Source organism: Musa acuminata, chromosome BXJ1-10 (genome assembly GCF_036884655.1).
Source record: "Musa acuminata AAA Group cultivar baxijiao chromosome BXJ1-10, Cavendish_Baxijiao_AAA, whole genome shotgun sequence".
NCBI lineage: Eukaryota > Viridiplantae > Streptophyta > Magnoliopsida > Zingiberales > Musaceae > Musa > Musa acuminata.
Window position 1 is genome coordinate 31,262,190 of NC_088336.1, and position 23,753 is coordinate 31,285,942.

Here is a 23,753-nt window from a genome sequence, read left to right on the forward strand (position 1 = left end):
TCTGACCGTTCGATTGGAATCAGACGAGCTAAATTACTCCATCCTCGTCAAAGCAAATGTCCGCCGTACCTGGAAGGGGAATCTTGAACGGTTAATGGCATTACTGTGGTTTAATCAGAATATAAAAACTTTATAGTAATTCGAAAAAAAAGTAATTATTACGATCCCCGCTTGCCACCAAACGACGGTTACGGACAAAACTAACCCGGGGGCCGACGGGCAGTATCCCGTTTAAGCCCATCCCTGATGCATGGGGTTTCACCGGAATCTGGAATTTGCAACCGGTTTGGCCGGTGGACCAAAGAGAAGCTCTGGTCCGCGAACACGTCGCGTTCCACTTGTCTTGAAATCCCAACGGCCAGATCCGTCCAACGGCACCGTTCCATGCCTCGCGTTATGTTTACAGGATACACGCAAAAAAGATAACGGCAGCGCTTTAACCGTTATCTTGAATCAGACCACATTAGTTTTTTCTTCGCCCTTGGTTCACACTTTTCAGTGAGAAAAGAGAGAGAGAGGCGAAGGATGGGGAAGTACACGAGGAAGTGCAGCAGAGGGGTCGGAGAACTCGCGGTGATGGAGGTGACCCAGGTGGTTGGGGTGAGGACGAGAGGGCAGTCCCACTCCCTGGCCGACGCGGCCGCTGCCGCCGTCAAGAGTCCAAGGCGGAGGAGAACGGCCGCGCCGCCGTCCACGGAGGTAGTGCAGACGTCGTCCTACCTCCAGCTCCGCAGCCGCCCCCTCTTCATGACGATCCGGAGGCCGCGGTTGCAGGCAGAGTATTCCCCCGCCGCCTCCGACCCCGGCCCTGCTGCGGAGGGGATCTCCCAGTGCTCGAGCAACGGTTCTAGCGAGGTGGTGGGCGACGGGACGGTGAGTCGTCTTAACCCGAAAACCCTGGCGGGATTCGAACTCCTCCTCCTCGAGTTTACGTAAATTCTCATTTCTTCTTGCTTTTTTCGGTCCAGAAAGTCGAGGTTCTGGGGAGTTCGACGTGCAACTTCAAATCTAGAAGGGCGAGGTTGCTGTGCTTGCAATTCTTTAATTTTTCGCCCTTTTCTTCTTCCATTCTGCTTTGGTTTACACGTCTTTATCTCGACTCCGGTAGAGAGACGACCCCCTCGAGCGTGGCACGTCGCGAAGCGGGCGATCTGGAATCGACGGCTGCGAGGGAGAGAATGAGGTCGGGTTCGAGTCCGACGGTTGGGGCGACAACGACGGAAGCCGAAATCGAGGAGTTTTTCGCGGCGGCGGAGACGGATCAGGCGCAGCGCTTCGCCGAGAAGTATTCTTCCCCCTGGCTCTCTCTATTCCTCGTCGTCTTAAAGCCGAAAGCCTCATTTCTTTTCCGTTCCGTTTTGCCGCAGGTACAATTACGACGTTATCGGCGACGTTCCGTTGGACGGCCGCTTCGACTGGGTTCGGATCAACCTTTGAAGCGAACGGCCAAAGAAAATGCAAAAAAAAAAAATGAAACTTCTTTGTCATTTCGTCTCTCTTTCATGTGGGTTTTCTTTGGGGGTCTGTAGTTTCTTCTAGAAGCAATGTACAGAATTGTAAGTTAAACCACCGCCATTTCATCGCTGTCCCTTTCTCCACCTTCGTTCGTAAGGATAGGAGGTAGGAGAAGTAGAATATGCTTCCATCTCCTGCTGCAGTCCTAAGAAACACTCGTCTCCCTTCTCCCGCTCGTTTCCACGGTCCGCTCTCGATCTCACGGCCCACCCTGCCTGATAAAATTTCCCTATACTGGTGGGCGGAGGCTACGAGGAAGAGGAAGGAGGAAGCAGGGAGGAGCTCTCGGCCGGCGATGCTCCGCCACGTGACGATGAACCCGACGGTTTGGCGGAAAGCTTGAGAAGAGGGCCCGCGCGGCACGTGGTGAGAGCTCTTGCCCGCCCAATCATCTCACATTTGCGTTCTACTTTTCCTCCGCTATTTTCTCTGCGATCGATCGAAACTCGATTTTAAATTACTTGTTTTGCTGTTCTGGGGGCTGCATCGGATCGTGTGAACTTGTAATCATGAGATGGAAGAACGCACTCGGTGGGAAAGTGAGAGAGAGATAGAGAGAGAGAGGAAAGGAGGAATATTCCACCTTCGGAAATCGTGCGAGTCGCTTCCACCGAAGAGATGTGGAAGAGATTAAATGAAAAAAGAAGTAATGGATGAGATTAAAAAAAAGAGAGGATGGAAGTCTGAACGCCACGCCTTCTGGTGGAAGGAATTTGGGGGTTGGAGTTCCGGGATGGGGAGACTTGTTGTGGATCCCTAGACGAGTAACATTCCATGAGGGGGCCCTAAGATAGTAGCCGCGCTTCTGAGGTCTCTTTATGATCTGCGACCGCAGATGACTTTGACATATGCCTCTAAAGCGGACCTTTTGAAGTCCCTTTTCGATTGCAGGCCATATGAGGATGATGAGAAAGGAAGTTAAATAAATCAAATATTTGTAACAGAGGAATCCGAACATGCGAAAGGAAGTGAAATATTGAAACGCGAGGAAGCGAATATGAGTGTTTTTATGGAAAGAAGTAACTTGAAATGAGACTCTGAGAGATGGATGGGTGATCGGAAGACGTATTAATGTTGAGCACCATCTCGATTCGATGGATTGATTATTTTTGCTGAAATTGGTAGATGTATCCTTGTAATTAAGAGCCATGCTTTGCACTGCCCATTGTGGCATTATTATATTTTCCCTGAATATTGAAAAGGTAAGTTGACCATGTTACAAGGAGTGAGTGATATCGGGAAGACAGTTTGACCAAATTAAAGGGTTTGACAATCTGGTGTATTTTATATAATACAAATGCCACAGACTCCTAACGAGAAGTATTCCTTGGAAGATGTGTTTGCGGATTTCGAACTCCATGCAAACTACGTTCCTGCAATTGTTTGTTTATTGTACCAAAAAGGAATCGTCATTCGCAGATATGCAGTATATTAGAGAAGGCCAACAACTATTAGATGATACTGTAGGAACATTTGACTAATGAAATGTAGGCAAGAGTTGGAAATTAGTAGCCAAAGAATGTCTAAAAGCAGAAAACAGAAATAGTTACCAAATAAGCTATATCTTCTAAATTCATTGGTTTCTTCTGTCTTTAAGGGAAGTTTTGTGCTCCTAAATAGAATCTTCCAAGTACATTACAAACAATATGTAAACTACGGTTCTAATATATAAACAACGGAAAAACACTATCGTGTGGAACCATATTACCATGTGGTTCTAATGTTGACCCTAAGGACATTGACCCTCAGTCATTCTCCAATGATTCTATGGTTTTAATGTTTTGCATAAGACTAACTCGAAAGGCTTACCTATTTGATTAGATATAAGATATTTCCTCAAAACGTAAGGGTTAGAGTTGTCTTAATTGATTGGGGTCCTTCGTATATTAGTTGGCTTTCGAGATCAATTAATAACTAGCGGTTAAAAAGCGTTTTGTATTTATCGGTTGACTTTTAACCATGTCTCGTCCCGAGTTGACCCGACCGAGAGCCGTGAGTTTGGATTCACTGAATCACCGAGTCGAGAATACATCCTCAACCCGTATTTGATGGTGTGTGCAGAACACAATAGCCGATCCGAATTCAACGACCGGATCGGCATACCAGTGTACTATTCCTTCATCAATTGTAAATCCGAATCCGATCCGGTTTCTGGTATTACCCCAGTCTTCTCTGTGGGTGCCGCGGGCGAGCCACATCCCCTTTCATCTAATGACTCCGATTAAGAGACTCGTGGGTGCGCTCGTCCACTCTCTTTCCACATCACGTCCGAGGTGTGCTCCACCAATTAAAGTCATCGTCCCACGCACGATGTGCGTCTACGCATTTTGTAGTGGTGTGACGACACACGTCCATCGAGTGGACAGGCGATAAAGGCATTCAACCAAATGAGTAGATGATGCCTTCCTGAGATGTTTTCCAGCAGTCTCTACTAAATTCCCAAGACTGCAACGCCCCTCGTGTCAAATGACGTAATTTACGTCAGATTATGTTACATATATAAGTTCCCTGCCAAATGCCAGCTTAGATGGACAAGTCAACCAACTCTTGCATTCCACGTTTAAGTGGGCCCCAATGACAGGGCGGCATGTATTCGAGTTAAAAATGGACGTGGCGGTATAGATATACAGGATTAATAGTACAGTGACACTATACTTACCAGATTTTGATTGGCGAGAGCAACGGAGTCCCATGGAGCCCACATCCCGATAAAAGTGGGTACTCAATGAAGCGTCGACAGGCGTCCATCGAGCAAGGGAGGAGAAGGGTTTATTTTATTTTATTGTATTATTAATGTTGGCACGAGCGGTCGCACAAAAGGAGGAATAATCGCCGAAGTCGAGAGGCTTGGGGGTTTTCGTGAGATTTCGGGCCGCGGAGGTTCGGGATGATGTGGGCCGAGGGAGGGCGGTTCTACTGGGGAGGACGGAGGGGGAAGGGCGGAGGGAAGCGAAGGGCATCCTGGTGATGTTCGCGTGGCTCTCTAGCCTGGAGAGCCATCTGAAGCCTTACGGCGATCTTTACTGGTCTCTCGGGTGGAGACCCCTCGTTTGCCATGTCGATTTCCTCACGCTGTAAGGCGCTGATCGCTCTGGTTCTTACTTTCTGACGAAGATTCTGCGCGACGTCAACGTATGTGATTAGATTATATGTTCTGGTTGTTTAAATGTGTTTGATCTTAAGTATAGTTTTTCTTGGGGGAATTCATACCAGTGTGCAGCTCGATCACACTCTGTTCTTTATTAAGAAAGACTCTTGTGAACCATTATGTTAGTTGATCGTCAACTGTTTTCTTTGATGTCTTGAGTTGGTAGAATTTTCTGAAAGGAACTCTCAAATATTACTGAGCCAGTCTTGTGACTTGAGTACAATATTGTGTTTCAAAAGGAAGCTTGTTGGCTTTTAGGACCTTTTCTGTAGTTGTGGTAATCAGCTGCTACAAGTTGTATCTGTAACAGGAATGCAACTCCAGGATCTGGTTTTTTGTGATGCTGATCAATCTATTCTTGTCTTCCAAAGACATGGATGAAGAGAAATCTGTTGTAAGCATGTCTGTTTTTTCTGTTTTTCATTTTTCTGCTGCTCATACCAAGAGTAATATGACAAATTGTGAGAAACTTTTAACCAATCCATTAGTATGCTGGAAAACCCTGGTCAAATATGGTATTTACGGTTTCTGTGATACTGGTAGCACTTTTGCTGACTCTTACATTCATGACTTAGTTCCATTTGATTGGTAGCATGAAGATGGCACAAGGAGTTTTTGCAAACTTAATAACTCCATTTGGTTTAAAATTCAATTAGTTTTGTCTTCATTTTTAGTTTTAGAAACTATATTTAAATGCTGTTCAATAATAGTATCTTGATGGAAAACACAGGTGCAACGAGTTAAAAGTTTATCTTGCCACAGAAAATCTATGTTGGTGCAAAATTTGGTCTACCTATAATCACTATGTTCTTACATTATCAAAGAGGTTAGAATGCTTATATGATGACAGCAGTACTTCTTCCTCTTGTTAAGATCTACCATGAAGCATGAGATATCATAGCAGATTAAATGTTCTGCATTATGCCCGTGTAACTGCAGTGTAATCCTTGTTTTCTTTTGTATGGAATTTGAATTATAGGGTGTTTATGTTTGTCCCATGCATTTATCTTCTTTCAGAGTATGTTTTCTGCACACCCTAAACCTTGTATGATGTTAGTATTCAAAACCGTTAGTGATCCAGACCTCGTATAGTACTAATTACTCAAGAAGCATGTATGTCATTTTCACTAAAGCAAAATTGGAAGTCTATTAGACTTGGCTAGACTCTTTGGCCTTGTCTGTTCGTGTCTATATCTTGGTTGTTTTTTGTACTGCTAATTATAATATTTTCTTATCATGATGGCAAATCTTTCAGAGTTTTTGGTGCATAATTTGAAATTTTTGCAGGATTTTCCGTAACAAGGCCACTTCGCTTGCATGTGGTGTACTTGATGAGCTCATGAAGGTTGGTTCTACCGTAGCAAATGCAGTATATCTTTAATTATCTTAATTTATGTATTGGGCTTCCAAGATCACATATGCAATAAGAAGTCATCCATTGATGTGCCATTTGACAGTTTTCCACACTTGAAGTATTAGTTGTCATCACATTTACTTCGATAAACCAGGTCCATATTTTGCATAATTGAGCTGCATCAATTGAATTTGTTCTTTCTTGTGATCCCCAACTGCATCCTTAACACTGTTATCTAGAACCATTTGTTTATGCTTTCGGGGTTGTTGGAGTGACAGGTTATAAAGATCAAGCAGCTACCAGTTGTTCTCATGAGCTTTTCTTTGGGATTAAGTGGTTGCATGTATAAGGTTCTTCAGGTGGGTGTGGTTGTGCTGGACGTCCAACTAAAGGACATCCTTGATTATTACTCCGTTACATCTGTAATCTTTTTCAAATCATTGTTTGAGTTCATTAAGAATATTTCCCTAGATAAAATTGGATATTCGTTTGTTCTTGCTAAAATATGGCTTCTGCTCCCTTTTTGCAGATTCTCAATGGAAAGATGCAAGAAGAACTTGGTCTGGTATACTTGTGTTCTTTAAGTTAAATTTTCATTTACTTATTATGACACTAAACAAATTTCTCCATTTTATTGGCTTATATTTTACACACTAGTTCATGATACCTTTTTTTACTAATGAAGTAATAATAAAGAATCCTGAGATGTATATTGTCAAGGACTAGTCACCTTACAGTCCACCTGTTGAATGTAAATAGACCAATAAATTATCATGTTAGTTCTCGGTCTGTGCGCTTGCTTTATTGTGGATTCAAAGTTCACCAGATATGTTGTGTGGCATCTACTTTTCTTTCCCTTACTATCAGGAACTGTTAATACATATAGCAGAACGAGAAGTTTATAAATCTAACAAAATTTCTTTTACTCTGTCAAGTTTTTTATTTATCATTTTTGACATCCATATTTCTATTTAGTTTTTAAGTAGAAAAATCTTGTTTGAAGACACTTTTAATGGACCTATTTTCTTTTCTTTTAAAGGATGAATATCGGCTGATAAGAGAGTGTATCTGTGGAAAAATATATGACTCCGCTACTGTAGACTTTACTGGTAAAATGGCCACTCGATTTCTCCATCATCACACCGCTCAGAGATTGTTTAGCCCAACAAAAATAACATCATGGATGAGAAAAGTCTTGACATCTGGTCTGGATGTTGTTCTCCCAAGTAGATCTGAAGCACAGCATGCAGAGTATTGGCAGTCTTTGTACTCATCAGTTGCAATTCTACACTTTCTATTTTGAAGTCATTTTTTACAACGTCCAACTAAAATTATTGGTGTTTTATGCTATTTCCATTCACATTTTCTTGTTATTTGTTGCAGAGCATGGGTCCTATTCTTATATTTTCATCAGAAGATGATGACCTTGCCCCTTACCAAGTTATCTTTGAACTTTTCTCTATGTCTGAAAGAGCTCGGTGTCGATGCTAGACATGTCAAATGGAGTAATTCTCCTCATGTATGTGAGTTCTGACCTGATTTGCACTGTTTTGAATTCAATGTGATGAAAAGTAGGTAAGGTTGTTTTACCAATTAAACCACTGTTGTATAGATTATCTCATTTGTACATCTTAAATCCCGTACCTTTAGCATTGTCTGTAACCAAAGGGACCATAACATTATAAGACAAGGTTATACCAAATTATAACCATCTCATGGCATGACATTAGCATCTGGACTCAATTCCGGCAATATAGACTAGTTAATGACTGCTCAACATTGCCTTAGAACAATTTGAGTATATAATTGTGGAAATTTTAATGCTGTTCATTTCATGGATTAAGGTTTTGCACTTCATAATTTTGGCATGTGATAGCAGAGGCACAACATAACATTGTGTGTATGTTGCCAGGGGCCAACTGGCAATGGAACGGCACTTAACATTTAAACCTTGATTCATTTGATATATTTATGCTCTATCTTTCTCATGTCAAGTTATTTGGACTTCTTTGTAATCCTCTGTTTGGTTACTTTAAGGCACTATAGTCATCACCAAACTGATTACCACTCCAATGTCATTGAGTTACTTGGCAAGGCAGCTACAATATTTTCCCAGAGAAGGCTATTCAATGAAGGATCAGAAAACCTCAGAAGTTCCTGTAACAATATATCAGAGTCCATTTGCAGTCTTCATGAAACGGCACTGAGCTCAAACGAGAGCTTAAGAAGGGTCGACGTTAGTGCTAGTGATAATATTTGTTTACCCAGCACAAGCAACAATCTGGAAGTGAAAGTTGGAAGCTCTTTGCTAGACGAGCGGAAGGGTAATTCGTTTACTTTGCCCAGCATCAACCCGCAAGGGGTTTTAAGCCAGATCTTGTTCGATGTATTTGTTCCTAAGAATGTTGAGGGCTGGGACATAAAGCCAGTTTCCTTAAATGTGAAGCAGTCTATTGATTCAGCCCACCATCATGGTCCTTCAAATCATATGAGGTGCATGAGATGCTCCAGATTGTAGAAATTTTCCGCTGACTGCCGAGGGATATCTGTAAATGTAACTGGATGCATGTGAATGCAACCATCAGCACTGTATAGTCTTTGGTAGAGATTCCGAAATCAGAACAAGGATGTGCTACTGCTCTACATTGTGGATTCCATCCAGGATCAAAAGGTACATGGCACATATGTCTTGTAATTCCTTTCTCTGTTTTCCTTTTGTTGTTTAAGTAAACCATATATGAGTGTTATGTTAATACAAATCTGTTAGTGATAAATCTGGGTACATACAAGAAAAAACTTTCTTATGCAGCTGGTTATGTAAAGATTTGTTTTCTAATGGTTGCATAGGTAGTGCAACCATCAAATTTTGTTTTTGTTTTTTTGTTTTTCTTTCCATCTAGTTGAGATAAGTAATGATATGAATAATCAAAATAAATCTTTTTTCCATTAATTACAGGACAAGTATTTTTCTTCTTCGTTTATTCTTCAAGATATTGTTATTTTGGCGAGCTAAAGTCATGCGGCAAAAACTATTAAGAGTGGACTTGATGAATTTGAGTTAGCACTGTATTGTGTGATTAATTCGAGTTAGAGGTTCTATGTTCATCAACCATAAATTGCATAATTTAGCTACATTATCAGTCTGATGGATGATGTTTCTTTCTATAGATATGGATTGGCGTGTATGAATCTTGTACTAGTGATCGAGAAGCTTATCTTTGGGTGCTTCCTTCTCCTCCTTTGTTTTCCACCGGCCTGTTTTTTTTTTGTTTTCTTACATGTTGCTTCCACCACTGGAATGAATCCATGTGCTTGCCGGCCCCGCTTGTGAGTCAGCAGTCACCTGTTGAAGCACACTCTTTTTCCTTCTTCTGTTCGATGAAATGCCTCACCCACACGTTCTGCGACCGGCGATGGTGGAGGGAGCGCGACGTGCGGCTTGACGCCTCCTTCCCTCTTCCCTGGCGCCAGGCTTGGGGCGAGGCAGTGAAGCGGCCGAAGGCGACGTCCCACGCGCTTGCTTTCGCTTGGCGCAGTCAAACAGCGACTCCTTGTAGCGGAGGCCACCGCGTTTGCCAGCCGCGAATGAACTGGCTGATAAGTTGACTCTCTCAGTCCCACAATCCATTTCCTGTCTTCGTCAGAAGCCGGAGAAGAGGCTCCTATGATAAGGTCAATCAACCCATCTCTTGCCGCTCTAATCGCCCTTCTGGATTTGTATTCAAAAATGAATACATACTTATTTAAATAATAAATGTATGTACTCTTACAAATAATATAGATTATATATGTAATAAATAAGCATACAATCATATAAATAAATATACAAATATTTAAAATAAATAAAAATTTGACTGATGCAAGCAAATAGTAGAGAATCATCGACAAGAGAAGGAGAGAGAAAATAAGGGGGTTAATTATAAATTATTTTTTATAATTAATTATCTTTAAGTAATTACATTGGAATCTCTATATCGTATTAAAAAGATAATTTTATTATATTAAAAATCAAGAGAAAGAGATAGATTTTGTTAGAGTAAGTGTTAAATATTTTATTTTTAATATAATTTTTAAAAGGATAAAGATCCGAATGTTAAGAATAATTAATTATAATAAATAATATATAATTAGCCCCAAATAAGAGTTAGAGTTTTCATATAAATGTTATGATTTTAAAGAATCTCACATAATAAGAACTCATTAATCTCTCACAAATATAGAAATGCTATTATTCATGTTCTTCGTTGACTGACTGACATATGCGATTCTTACACCGACTATACGAAGAAGTCCTGTCATTATATTATGCTTAATAATCATCATAATTCATATTAACAAATGTCGACTACGAATATGATTGCCCAACTATATTACACTTGACAAGAGGACACAACATAACTAACTAATGGCTTACTTGGTCAGTGGGCCCCCAAACCAAAATAATAATAATGGCACTACAATTGCGTACGAAAACGCGCGTGATCGTAACATTCAACGGCCATGAGCGAGAGAGAGAGAGAGAGAGAGAGGAAATGTAATGCCGAGGCGGTCATCGTCAACCTGTTTCGATTTCGTTTTCTCCTCCTTTTCTCGTGGACGGCCGTACTCCCAACGCGTACGCGAAAACCCACTCTATACCGCTCAACATCACTGTTCTTTGATCGTTCATCTGACGGTTGCGTCGTCGATTGATGTTTGGTGGCGATGAATCCAACGAGAAAATAAATTGTAAACGTGAAATATGATTATTCGGATGCAGAGTCAAAGTCACTACATAGAATATCGAGTATGTGCCCAAATTGAATCTCGGCCGTCCACCTATTTAATTACTGTCGATGGTTTGGGGAATGCACATGAAATTTTCTGCCACTTCCCGATTGGCACGTGCTGGACTCGTGGCCGTCGAATGACTCGTCAACACGAAGACGCGCTTCTGCGTCATGCCTCGCTCGGAGTCCTTCCAACGAAGTAACTGTGGGGAGATCGGGTCAAACCTGTGTCGCGTTCCTCAGGACCTCTGCAATTGGACCGAAAACCCACCACGTTGACCCACTCCGATCACGCTCACGCGGCTGTGCAATCGACGGTCACCATCATCCGGGTGTTGTTTCGGGTACCGATTCTCGAGTATAACAACGTTTTCATTAGGAGAAAGAACCGAAGGAGGAGGCCATCACATCACGCCCATTCCGAAGGCCGGCCTTCTCTTCCGCCCCCTCCCCCTCTCTTTAAAAGTAGGCGAGCGAGAGAGAGAGGAAAAATTTTGAACAAAAATTCCAAAAGAAAGGAAAGAAAAAGATCTTTTTTTCCTTTTTATCTTTTCCCTCTCCGTTGATTGTTCGTTCGATTCATCCACTCTTCTTTTCTCCGCGTGGATTTACGCTGGATTGCAGCAACCGAACCAGATGCTTTTGGTTCTGGCTTTTTCTTGATTCGATCGAGTCTTGGAAAGGGGAATGCGAGTTTTTCTTTTGTAATTATTAGAGGCGGACGGGAACTCTACCCGGTATTGGCGGCGGCGGTGTTGGTTGTGGTGCAATTGAGCGGGGAAGAGGGCGATTTTATCTGATTCTTGGGGGATGGCGGCGAAGGCGGGGAGGGCGATGCCGCTGGGGGTGCTGCTGAAGAGGGAGTCGACGAGCGAAAAGATCGAGAATCCGGACTTTCTTTACGGGCAGGCCAGCCAGAGCAAGAAGGGGGAGGATTTCACCTTCCTTAAGGCCGAGTGCCAGCGCGTGCCCGGCGATGGCGTCACCACCTTCGCCGTCTTCGCGGTAATTTTCTTCGCCTCTTTTGAAGTTCTTGTTCTTTTGGGGCCGATCTTTCTGTGTTCGTTCTTCCTGAATTCTTGTGTCATTGCTATAATGCGTGCGGCTTTCTGTCTTGATTTTTAACGGGTCCTTGTTCGGGGTTTTGTTTGTGGTGTATCCTCTGGATGGTTATTTGGCTGTTCTGATATGTTGGATGATATTATTTGGCTGTTCTGATGCATAAAAACTGATCTATGAGATAAAGGTAATCGTGAAATTTTGTGTGGTGATTTAACCTTTTGTAACAGTTTTGAATTTTTTGGACTGATGAAAGATTTCGGGGCCTCTATAGCATTGTTAGGCTGATGGTTATGATGAGAAGGTTGTTCTTGATTTTATTAGGCAATCAATCTTGAGTTGCTTCTGGGGTCTGCTTGTCAAAAAAAAAAAAAAAAATTCTGAGTTTGACTTTGTACGCTGTTGATTGGAATCATTTTATTTTTTCTTTTTTTTAATTCTTTGATGGCCATTTACTTCAGTTATTTTATGGCCGACTTATATAGTACTCGAGTATTTGATCATGAATGTTCCAACATCTCTTAAACCTTTGATGTTGTTTTTCGTCCTGCTGTGATAATTTTTTTCATATTTTTATGTAACATCTTGGGACAAAAGTTGATGGTTCTGTCATCCATCCCTGCCATCTGAAAGAGACCCCAAAAAAAAAGAAGGAAAAAATAAAAACGTTAGAGCAAGTTAAAAGCGACTTTTAAGAAGCTATACCCTTGCTGTGAATTCCCTATAGTCCTATTGGAATATATATTCACATAAAATTATTTGTTTGTCTTTGATGGTTTTCCCTTTAAAACTCTTTCATGTTGTATCTACTACTTATTTGACATTTCGAATGCGATTTATCTCTTTTAGATTGAGAGAAACATAACTAATTGCTTTGAATCTTAACAAACTAAAAAAAAATTCATAAAAAACATATGGAAAATATGAAGATGGAATGCCTAACCTGCTCAAAGATTTAACTTTATCAAAATTTTTCTTAAGTTCATTGCATGGAACTACTAAATTGAAGCAAGTTTTCTGTTCAAGGTATATAGAAAGGTGATTTCCATGATGAAATAGAAAATTAACATGCCAACCTCTGAGTTGCTAGGGTACATTTGAGACAATTGCTCCACATATTCTGAGACGTTGACATATTCAGATATTTTTTTGGCTTCTGTCTGGTCTTCTGTTTCCCTTGGTGTTGATAACTTATTCTCATGTACATGCTCATGATGACTACTCTCTCGCTACCTTTTAGCTTTGATTAAACAGAAATCATTTTGCGCAATAACACCCCTTCCTGAATTGGGATTGTGCTTTATGATCTGTTGCATATCCATAATACCATATAATTTATTAGGAAGGTCACAATTGTCAGTTGACGACATGAGGCTGATCTGATTGTTCTGCTGTGCTGATCTCATGGGGCTTTCTACTGATCCTGTAATTTGTGCTCTTTGGATATTTTTATTAATAAGTAAAAAAAAATACAATGTCCCAACCAAACATATGTACTAGCAAATATCACTTGAAGTTGTATTTTTCTGTTATGGCACTACATCAAATAATGATTCTTTCTAATGTGGGTTTGAAGATGATGAATTCTAACCACTTACTATTGGTGTTTTGTCTAATATGCTGTATATTTCTGCTTGTTCTTACAGATCTTTGATGGACATAATGGTTCTGCAGCTGCCATTTATGCGAAGGAAAATCTTTTGAATAATATTTTATATGCTATTCCTTCAAATCTGAATAGAGACGAGTGGCTAGCGGCACTACCAAGAGCTTTGGTTGCAGGATTTGTGAAAACAGATAAAGACTTTCAAACTAAAGGTGTGGTTTTTGTATAACGTTGCATTTTCAATCTCCCAACTTTTAAATATCAAAGCTATATTGAATCCATTGTAAGATTATACAGTGTATATAATAATTCTGCAGTATTTGGTTGCCTGCAACTGTTAATGCATGCATGTGATAGTTTCAGGCAAATACAAATATTTTAAATAATGGTACCTTTTAAATAATGGCTGATTTTAAACTGGCTGATTTCAGGCAAATACAAATATTTTAAACTGGCTGATTTTAGTTCTTTGGATGCTTGCATGTGCAATCATTACTTCAGGTGCAACTATTTGGGTGACTATGGGTTAAATAACGGTACCTTTTACGTGGTGAGATTATCCCATTAACATCCATTACAAATATATCCTATTGTACATAACAATAGACTGTATATTTTGATCTAAATGATGTTTTTATTTTTATTTTGATAATATATATTGATTTTATTTCTGGATATCATTTTATATTTTGTATTATGTTCACATTTATTATATATTTTGTATTATTTTAGTATCTGTTATCTATTTTCTTGTTCCATTTTGTATCATGCATTTTATACTTTACGTTAGATTTTTTATATTTTAATTTTTGTATCAATATTATCTTCTTCTATTATATACTACTTTATATCATATAACTTATTTTTCTAATATTTTATATAAAACTTATGTACGGGTCTCAACCTTACTTTTGTACAACATACAACATTTCAGGTTGTAGCATGTAAAGGTTTGTTTACATTTGCACATGTTGCAAGTAGTTTTCTTGAAGGTAACAAAACATATGAAAAGAGCTACTTGCTGCACATTAGACTTATGGGCAGCTCAGTTGCTGGTGACTTACCCATGCTCCTATGTGAATTAAACCTTCAATTCATGGAACTTTTTTTTTTCTTATCTGGACTATATTCTTGCACCAACTGTATGTAAATATTTCTTATTCAATGATTGTACTAACAAGGCATGCTAAGGTACAGGCACTTGCATTAATCGTATAGTATTCTGTGAGGTTATGGTCTTGCTAACATAACTAATATATATTATATTAAGTAAGCACTTAATTAGATTGTAACATATTGAATAGTTCATATAAGCAACATCCTAGAGGCAAGGCATTGTTGTCGAGACTTGAGACCAATAACCTTGGCACATAGGATAAACTTTCGGAGATGAACGAGTCTCAGGATGCTTATGTTATGCTTGTATGGCTTCCAATGCTGCACATAAATGATTGAATATGTTTTTTGGTATATATGTATACATATATATTCTTATCAGATCATACCAATCATATCTATGCATGCAACATAACTTTTATGTGGTTTTGAGATAAAGATAATGAATAATCTAATATTAGTGCTTGGGGTGAGAATTATGCTGGTTTACATAGTTTTGCTGTCCACTAATTGGATTGGGGTCATTCATCCAACACAAATGGTACATTTTTCCTTGTAAACATGGCATTGGATATGTGCACTTCTTATTCTCGCATATGCATTGGTATCTCTGCAGCGTCTTCCAATTTATACTTTGAATTGCTGTAGTTGCTTATTTGTTTTTTTCTTTGTTTTTTTATTGCTTTTGCTTTTCTTTTACTTTTGTGTTCTGTTGCTGATACTTGTGTAAGATGTAAACGGTCATCTTCATATTATTTGAGATAATAAGCAAAAATCAATATTTTGGTTATTCACTTACTATTGAATGGCAGGTAAATAATAATTTTTTATTGATGTTTCATTTTGCATTTTAATTTTGTTAATTTTCATATTAAGTGCATCTAGCTTACATGAGAACTTTCCATTACACCTGGGCTTGAAGCAAACTAAGGGCCTTAATGCACTTTAGAGACAAGCATTAGTCCTAATTGACTTTAGAGGTCTCCCACCCTTTCTTGTTCTATATTTACTGACCTTATACATATATTAGCATGATTTTTGGACTTGATAATTTATATTTTCCAACTGGATAGGTCATTTATGGAATTATTGTATTACACAATATCTGCTATATTCACACAGTATCTACTATATTACAAGGTTCAGGAATTTTCTCTCATTGATGTTGATTTCTGCAATTCATAGATAATTAAGTTTCCCTTGTCTATTTATGAATAAAACTGAGCTGAATATTTCTTGTGGATTTATTTTTTTTCAGCACATTCTTCAGGAACTACTGTCACATTTGTCATAATAGATGGATGGGTAGTAACTGTAGCATCAGTTGGCGATTCACGATGCATACTTGAATCTGCCGCCGAAGGTTCTATTTATTGTTTGTCTGCAGACCATCGGCTGGATGTTAATGAAGAAGAGTAAGTGATTTTGCAGAATCATTCTATTGGTAACTGCTTCTATCTTTCTGTGCTTTATACTTCACTCTTCCTCAGGGTTGAGCGTATAACAGCAAGTGGAGGTGAGGTTGGACGATTGAACGTTGTCGGAGGTGTAGAGGTAAATCCTGAAAAAAAAGTAAAAATGGTGTCTTGTACTCATTAGGTCCACTTAGCTTCTTCTGTGTTTGGATTAATCATTCAAAAGATCTACATGATCATACATGATAATCTCTCTTTCTTCTAACTCTGGCTTGCTCATAGCTCTAGCAAAGTACCATTTTAGAGCCAGTATCTTTGTATTTGCCTTATTGTTTTCCTAATGCAGAGATCATTTGCTCTTTCAGATAGGTCCTCTCAGATGTTGGCCAGGTGGATTATGCTTATCAAGATCAATTGGAGATATGGATGTTGGTGAATATATAATTCCAGTTCCTTATGTCAAGCAAGTAAAGGTCTGGGAACTGCTGCTTCGGACAATTTTTTATCATGCAAAAGTTATTTTCATTCGTTCTGTTAATGATGGGTGTCAGGATGTTTGTTTATTGTCATATGCTTAGTACATACTACGTGCTTAAGTATCGTGTAGTGTAAATTTTTATCATCCCCAAATATATATTTTGTGACTTAAAATTCGCTTTAAAAGGGTCTGCTGAGTATTTAATTCTTATTTTGATATTTGAATTTAGCTGAATACTTTTTCCTTTCGTCAATGTCTCTCTCTCAAAATTGTTTTTTGTTGATTGGATTGAACTTTGTGTTTGAGTTGTGACCATTTTAGCAGTTTTTCCTGCTTGGTGCTAAGTCAATCTACTCTGTTCAGTTATCTAAAGTTCTAAACTAGATCTACTTATAGATAACCAAAATTAACCATAGTTGCTAAATGTAAAAGTTGTGTAGTTGAAATTTAATTTTTAATTGGAATTTAATTTTTAAGAAACAGAGTGTCTTATAATAAATGGGAGTGGGTGCATCTATGGTTTTTGTCTCTCAGTCATTCTCTTTTACCAGACTAAAATGTGTTCTTGAAAAACCTGAGATGAAAATGTCTAGTTGCACCGTTTGTCCAAATCACAAGTGATAGGACTAGTATGACTTGACTCCTTTGATGGTTTTTTCACATGCTTCCCTTAGAGCTCATCACTTTTTCCAAGTTTATGTATCCCATCGAGTCCAATCAGTGTTTCCAACTCTTTAAAGAGCTTTTCTGGAGCCACCTAATGTCGATGAATATTCTTCAAAAGGTCATCAAATCTAGAAGCAATTATACTCAACAACCCAACTCACAACAGGCGACTTTAAGCATTCCCATTAAGTAGCAAAGTAACAAGCCAGTACCTTTTTTGTCATGGCATGGACTTTAGCTGTCTCGACCAAAACATGCCAAACTTTGGCCTAGCCATATGTCGGCGCCCCCAACTCAGGATTTGATTGGCTCATTGTGAGTAAGTAGATTTCACTTGGTGTCTTAACACATGCTGATTGGGACGACAATCTTTGATTGATAACCTAGCAGGTGTTGGGACTCCATCAGGTGGGACAACTAAGAAAAATAGGAGTTTGTGTACCTTCTGTATGTCCTTGTTGTTGGAGATTCCAAATCTGACACTCATGACAGCCACATCTATTTTACAGCTTCTTTTGCATATCCTGAAGCAAAAGGTTTATATTACTGTATTTTATACTTTTTGGTCTTTTCTTTACAGCCTGAACATCTTTTCTGTTCTAGGCAAATTGTAGTTGCACAATTCTCAGCTTGTGTGCCTTATGTTTATATAGAATATATTAAAATGGGTTCATACTTAAGAGTCTTCTAGTGGCATGCAGTTGATCTGTGGTTATCAGTTCTTTATGTATCTTACGTTCGCATGTTTTTTCCCATGGCATTAAGGATTGTGGTATGCCAATCACATTGTACAAGTCTGACCACTTACCAATATGTAATCTTCCATATGATACTAAGTATACCAACACTTCAATAAATCTTTTCTAGTGACATGCCATGAAATATGATACCAAGCAAAATGGTATGGGTTCTGTGCCCAAGGTTTAAGTCATTATTTTTGCTATTTTTTATTCTGTAATAACGCATACATTTTTTTATAAAGCAGCACTGAGATAGGTTTTTTACAATTACTACAGCTCTCCAGTTCCGGCGGGCGGCTGATCATTTCAAGTGATGGTGTCTGGGATGCTTTGACTTTTGAAATGGCCTTCAATTGCTCTCGAGGCCTACCACCAGATGCTGCTGCCAATCAGATTGTTAAAGTACTACTTCCTAACGGTTTTTCTTTGTTCAAATTGTTTTGAATATTTTTTCTTCATGATTTATTTCTTCATTTTCAGGAAGCAGTGCAAGTAAAAGGATTACGAGATGATACCACCTGCATTGTGGTTGATATGTTACCACCCGAGAAGTTAACCCCTAGTGTACCACCAAAGAAGCAAGGGATGGGGGTATTCAAAAATATGTTCCGCAGGAAGTCTTCAGAGTCATCTTCTCATTCAGAGAGGGGGGAATCTCCAGAGCCAGATGTAGTGGAGGAAATATTTGAGGAAGGATCTGCATCACTGGCCCAAAGGTTAGAATATTGTTTGTGTTTTTCCTGTAAATATATCTTTTATGGTAATTGTTTATCACTTTTGATGCTTGAATATTGTACTTATCTGTGTCAATCATGATTGTTATAGTAATCTGATATCATGATCTAGATTTTAGTCCTATGCTAGGCCCTGATGCCAGTTGGTGTTTAGCATGGCACTCATGAATATTGTACCAACATACATGCTGTTAGCACAAACACTCACCATTTAAGAAACAGAGAGAGAAAGAGGTAAAGTCTAACTAAAGGGCTTACCTCTGGTTCAATGCAATGCATGTGATACTTCAAGGTCCTTGGTACAAAATTTTTTCTTGTGAATTTCTATTGATCTATTGTCAATCTTCACAAGTTTCAGGCTTTTGAATATTTTGTTCCTTAATTCAGATATTTTTTAAATTCTAGACATATCTGATCACTCAGTTAAGCAGATCTGGATTTAATAAGCACTTACCTAATCTGTATTTGGAAAGTTATGGCTATACAAAGGCAGATCAATACATGGACACATTTACACAAAAATGTCTAGCTTCAGTAGCAGAAAATAAATAAATATTGACCAACTTTTAGTTCTAAGCTTAGTGATTTTTGGCTTCATGATTGATGATGCTTATTGTGTGACTTGCAGGCTAGAGGCCGAGTATCCCATCCGCAACATGTTCAAACTTTTTGTTTGTGCAGTTTGCCAGGTGGAGATGAAACCTGGTGAAGGAATTTCTGTCCATGCTGATTCATCACAACCTGGAAATTTGCATCCATGGGATGGTCCTTTCCTTTGCCCGAGTTGCCAAGAAAAGAAGGAAGCAATGGAAGGGAAAAGGTCTTCCAGAGGTAATCCCCAGTGATGATCATTTCATGCTCTTTAAGGTGCATAAGACTGAAGTTTCTTTGCTCTATTTTCTCATTTGTCCAGATTCCTCATCAAGAAGGAGCTCTGAAAGTGAGTAGATATTATTATTAGTGTCAATATGTATCGTAGCTCAAGATTTTGTGCATATTCTGCCAATGAGAAGATGCTGGGAGGCCTGTCTTCGAGTAAAGCTTAACATGAAAGGAGGAAACTAGCACATTCACGAGGGATTTCATATGAATGGTTGTTGATGTTCTTGCTTACCGAGGTTGAAACTGGCTCTAGTTGTAAAGCTGGATGTCATCCGGTGAGCACCTTATTGATCGTCATTTGAAGATCATGCGAAGAACTAACAGGTTCATCATTGCTGTCCCGCTGGTCAAGAAGGTCCCAGTGTACTATAATTCTTTTCCTAAATGCGGCGCCACATACATTAATCATTATATAGGGGTAATATTTCAACCGTACATAGTGTAAAACATTGGGAAGTTGCATCAAATTTCCCAAGCATACAATAGGCAAAAGGGACAAAGCTTCTCGTGCTAATTGATTCATGCTGTAGATGGATTTCCTGATTTACTTATTGGAATTCATAGGATATGATGAAATGTGCCTCTCAAGGCTTCGTTCTGGTTGGGTATATTTTATTCAATTAGTGATATTTTGACATCTTTTTTAGATGTGAACTGTAGTTTCCCACAATGTGTTGGAGTAGTTCTGGTTGTTGTGAGCATAATAACATAATAGGCAAGCAATTGCAAATGCTGCACCTCAGTTGATGTTTCTGGATTGATTCTTCTTTTGGTGTTCGATAAATATGTTTCTTTTCTTGAGAAAAGAAAAGATAAGAATTGGGCATAGTCTCTTACCTACAGACCCGACAGTTGTAGGTTTCTTTTCTTTGAGAACAAGCAGAAGAACAGAGTTCCTCATTGGGAGTACATACGCAATTGCCGCTAAGGTATCAGACGATGAAGTAAATCCCCCCTCGTTCCTGCGGAATTAGACAAAATAGAAGTCAAGTGGTTGCCCAACAATGTCGTGTCATCTCCACTGCTGCGTAAAGTCTTAATCCAGAGCAAATCCACCAGAGAGACGATACCTTTAAACTCATGACATGACATGAATGTGGATGCCAAGTACCCGGAGATTTTGCAGGCAATGAAATGAATGATCGAGGCTCTTAGCCTTGGGACAGTAGCTTTCTGATCTCCGACCCACTGTTGTGGGAAGAAGCCATGGACGTCATCGATAGCTGCATGAACCCTTGCGGGACACCATGCGATAAAACCGTACATTGGATGCATGCCGTGCTGCAGCACAACACATGCACACAGGTCCAGAGACTTTCCAGTATCATCAGCAGAGACGGATGGAGACAAAGAGGTCGAGGGAGATGGACAAGGATTTACCGGGTCATTCGTAGGGTTATTAGATCTCGGCGGATGTACTCATCCCTACTACATTGCCACATCCAAATCTTTAGCCGCTCACGAAATCTAAAGCTTATATAGGACGCACTGCATTCGTTCTCTTCACTACTTCTGCCTTTCCTCCTCTTCTTATTTCTCCGATTGCAGACTCGTGATTTATGTTCCCAACACCTCTTCCTTCTTGGCACGACAGCATCGATCAACATTCGTCTTGAAGAATCCATTTCGCGGAGGACTGACTCCATCCATCGCTAGTGTTTGCTCGATCCGAGGATGAAACTGCCAGCTAGCTCAACTCGACAACCTGTATGTTCAAGATAAAAATGGTGTCTTGCGTCAACACCGCACAAGCTGGCTGGTGTTGTGGCCAACTCCGGCCGCTCCTTCTTCCATATTTGATGTAATTATGCGATGCAGGCTTTTGAACGAGTGGCTCAAAACATCTCCAGTAGTTACAAAAGCTCCATCATTATTGCAAGGGGACCAACACCTGAAACCTATCTGCTCTATGATCCATAGATCTTGTCAGATTTTGATGGAGTGGTCGTTCCCCGACGCGCCATCTCACATCATTCTGCAGCAGCCATCGCAAGCCAACAACTCTTCGCCATATATAGCTGGGATTATGTCCCTCCCACATTTGCACCCCCAACACTCTTTTATCTCGGGCGGTAACTACTTGAGCTTCAAAAACCACCTTCACGTTAAGGAGTTGAAACTGGATTCGTTTGCTCCACGTATCTATCGAGTAACTTAACAGCAAGTGCCTGATTTAATTGGAATCATTTTTCCTGCCTCTTCTGCAGTAGTTGTCGTGAATAGTGGACTGTCATAGGCGAAGAAGAAAAGCGAAATGGTAGGCCATGTATTTTCTTTCCCAAAAGCTTCTGCAACTCTGGTTAATGCTGAAAGAGTCCCATACATGATGAAGAGGCTGCCGTTATGGTTTCGAGAGATGGTGTTGTTCATACTGGCACAGAGTAAGCCCGGTGGCTAAAGTACCTAAAGATTACTACTCTTCGGCTGCGAACTTTGAGGCCAAAGACCGAGTACAAGATTCGAGTCATGAAAGGAGTACCGCTGCTGCGGTATGAGACGCTCAGATTGCCACGTACGTTTTGCTTTTGTGCATCAAAAGCTATTAAATATATTTATTCTTCTTATGAATTTTATACAAGTATAATAAGATATCGTTGTTAAAGATTTGAATGACAGACTCAATCTTAGTCACATCATCAAGACATCAACCGATCGGAGCCTCGATTAACTCGTAATTTCTTGATTTCCTTGGACAGATCAACATCCAAGAGAAGGAGGAGGAGGAGGAGGAGGAGAGAAGAGGTTCAAATCCCAGAGGGAACAGCTGAGTGACATAAATGAATATAGTATTGCGGAAGCATCAGAATCGATTCAAATAATATTAACTCCTCTCTCTCACCCTGCAATGTGTCGCGTCTCTCTCTCTCTCTCTTCCTTCCACCTGAGCCTAAAAGACAAAAGCAGCACTGTTTCCCACCCAAGATGGGCCGAACAGCGTTGGTGGCAGATCAAAGCCATAAAGGAACCTCATCTTGTATTCATCACACCATAAAATTCCTTGCTACACACACGTATAAGAAGAAGAAAATAGGCAGATCTTATGGTACCATAGAACACATTATATTTCCTTCAGCAATACACAAGACTGATGAGAGAGAGAGAGAGAGAGAGTTAATACCACACAGAACATCTCCACCTTGATCCTAGTTTCCAAGAAATGAACCATCTCCAGCTTGATGAATAACAAAACATCAGCAAAGAGATGTAGAAACAGACATCACGACTTTTGCTGCAACTATGCTTGCTTGATTAGTGGTATGTAGACAAGGCTGATCTTTAGCCCTCATAGTTCCTACAAGAAACAAGTTAAAGATATGACAATACCCACATCGATCGATCAGGCATTCTAATCTTATGCAGAGATTGTGTCGGGTGCCCTTTGCATGTAAATATATGCAACAAAGATGCAACAAGGCAGTGTAAGTAAGAGATGGAAGAAACCAAGCACGAGATTTATCATAGCACCACTGTGGTTTCTTGTTCATGGAATAGTACCACCCACCTGCATAGATTTGCCGAGCTGGGATCCTTCGTTCTTATCGGACTTCTTTGCCGCTGGATTACGCGACTTCTTGAGCCCGAGAAGCTCCTTCCACTTGATGGGAGCCTTTGGCGGCCGCTCCCTCGGTTGTCCGCACGCCTCCTCGTTGCCTCGGAGCTCGTCGCGGAGGGTGGTGATCATACCCCTGCTGGAACCGGAGGGGTGGTTGTCCTTGAGCGGAAGAAGCCTGCCCTTGAAGAAGATCTGGTCGGCGGTGATCATCGGGTGGCTGCCGACCAAGAACTCGAAGTTGGGGTCGGGTGGCGGGCCGGGAGCGCGCACGGTGGGCACCTCCAGTGTGAAGTCGCAAGAGAACGAGATGCGCGGGCTCATCGGAGGAGCGGGCGGGGCAGTGCCTCCGCCGCAACCACTCTGGTGATCCATCAAACCCATAACCCTCAGCTTTGCCTTACATGTTCCACCAGTAAATGGCTAAGCACAAACCAAACAAGCGTGTGTGTGTGTGTGTGAGAGAGAGAGAGAGAGATCTGTTCTATCACCCCTTGAGGTTGAGGCTGAGTGAGTAGGGTGTTAAGGGAGAGAAGAGTGAGGCTGAGGAGGGAGGGGGTAGAGTAGCGTAGAGCAGGATCTAGACGTGTCACATACTGTTTACCGTCTATGGTTGGGGTCTATTTGTGTGAGCTTGAAATATATGTGGGTATATATGCCGTGTGAGTTGTTGGTTGCACTCTAATAGCATAGCAAGAAAGAATACAAGTCTGGTGTCAAT

General features: G+C 40.2%; 4 protein-coding genes across 22 annotated transcripts; 3 read left to right on the plus strand and 1 right to left on the minus strand.

The window, feature by feature from the left end:
• Positions 1-136: 136 nt before the first annotated feature.
• Positions 137-9,631, plus strand: LOC103969174 (uncharacterized). Of its 19 annotated transcripts, XR_010480840.1 has the most exons (14): positions 394-873; positions 969-1,021; positions 1,109-1,285; positions 1,368-4,647; positions 4,974-5,057; positions 5,394-5,489; positions 5,951-6,008; positions 6,121-6,171; positions 6,296-6,376; positions 6,547-6,582; positions 7,057-7,283; positions 7,401-7,540; positions 8,055-8,688; positions 9,186-9,631. XR_010480840.1 is itself a non-coding variant. In XM_065088116.1 (13 exons), the coding sequence occupies exons 5-13, from the start codon at positions 5,041-5,043 to the stop codon at positions 8,222-8,224; spliced, it is 876 nt and encodes a 291-aa protein (XP_064944188.1). In that variant the 5' UTR covers positions 394-873; positions 969-1,021; positions 1,109-1,285; positions 1,368-4,647; positions 4,974-5,040; the 3' UTR covers positions 8,225-8,970. The 19 variants fall into 19 exon arrangements, 14 of the variants coding, with proteins under 14 accessions (XP_064944201.1, XP_064944188.1, XP_064944191.1 ...); XR_010480844.1 differs by lacking the exon at positions 9,186-9,631 and having other exon boundaries at positions 137-873; positions 7,057-7,126; positions 8,064-8,203; XR_010480843.1 differs by lacking the exon at positions 9,186-9,631 and having other exon boundaries at positions 137-873; positions 7,057-7,126; positions 7,401-7,536; positions 8,064-8,203.
• LOC135594835 (cyclin-dependent kinase inhibitor 1-like) lies at positions 526-1,437 on the plus strand. The gene is made up of 3 exons (XM_065085346.1): positions 526-873; positions 969-1,285; positions 1,368-1,437. The coding sequence occupies exons 1-3, from the start codon at positions 526-528 to the stop codon at positions 1,435-1,437; spliced, it is 735 nt and encodes a 244-aa protein (XP_064941418.1).
• A 1,634-nt stretch (positions 9,632-11,265) lies between the features above and the next one.
• Positions 11,266-20,128, plus strand: LOC135596179 (probable protein phosphatase 2C 12). Its single transcript, XM_065088130.1, has 9 exons — positions 11,266-11,791; positions 13,492-13,663; positions 15,826-15,982; positions 16,058-16,121; positions 16,348-16,455; positions 18,143-18,268; positions 18,347-18,582; positions 19,229-19,431; positions 19,514-20,128. Exons 1-9 carry the CDS (start codon positions 11,597-11,599, stop codon positions 19,546-19,548), a joined length of 1,296 nt encoding a protein of 431 aa, XP_064944202.1. The 5' UTR covers positions 11,266-11,596; the 3' UTR covers positions 19,549-20,128.
• A 2,311-nt stretch (positions 20,129-22,439) lies between these two features.
• LOC103969176 (uncharacterized) lies at positions 22,440-23,663 on the minus strand. The gene is made up of 2 exons (XM_009382641.3): positions 22,985-23,663; positions 22,440-22,774 (listed from the first exon to the last, which is right to left on the minus strand). The coding sequence occupies exons 1-2, from the start codon at positions 23,414-23,416 to the stop codon at positions 22,766-22,768; spliced, it is 441 nt and encodes a 146-aa protein (XP_009380916.2). The 5' UTR covers positions 23,417-23,663; the 3' UTR covers positions 22,440-22,765.
• Positions 23,664-23,753: the final 90 nt, after the last annotated feature.

Bases quoted from the DNA above. Each gene is read 5' to 3' on its own strand.
- LOC135594835 (XM_065085346.1), top strand. From the start codon at position 526: ATGGGGAAGTACACGAGGAAGTGCAGCAGAGGGGTCGGAGAACTCGCG. The intron at 874-968 runs GTGAGTCGTCTT...TTTTCGGTCCAG, and splicing joins AGGTGGTGGGCGACGGGACG to AAAGTCGAGGTTCTGGGGAG. The intron at 1,286-1,367 runs GTATTCTTCCCC...GTTTTGCCGCAG, and splicing joins GCGCAGCGCTTCGCCGAGAA to GTACAATTACGACGTTATCG.
- LOC103969174 (XM_065088116.1), top strand. The intron at 6,172-6,295 runs GTCCATATTTTG...TTGGAGTGACAG, and splicing joins CATTTACTTCGATAAACCAG to GTTATAAAGATCAAGCAGCT. The intron at 7,541-8,054 runs GTGAGTTCTGAC...GGTTACTTTAAG, and splicing joins GAGTAATTCTCCTCATGTAT to GCACTATAGTCATCACCAAA.
- LOC135596179 (XM_065088130.1), top strand. From the start codon at position 11,597: ATGGCGGCGAAGGCGGGGAGGGCGATGCCGCTGGGGGTGCTGCTGAAG. The intron at 13,664-15,825 runs GTGTGGTTTTTG...ATTTTTTTTCAG, and splicing joins TAAAGACTTTCAAACTAAAG to CACATTCTTCAGGAACTACT. The intron at 18,269-18,346 runs GTACTACTTCCT...CTTCATTTTCAG, and splicing joins CTGCCAATCAGATTGTTAAA to GAAGCAGTGCAAGTAAAAGG.
- LOC103969176 (XM_009382641.3), bottom strand. From the start codon at position 23,416: ATGGGTTTGATGGATCACCAGAGTGGTTGCGGCGGAGGCACTGCCCCG.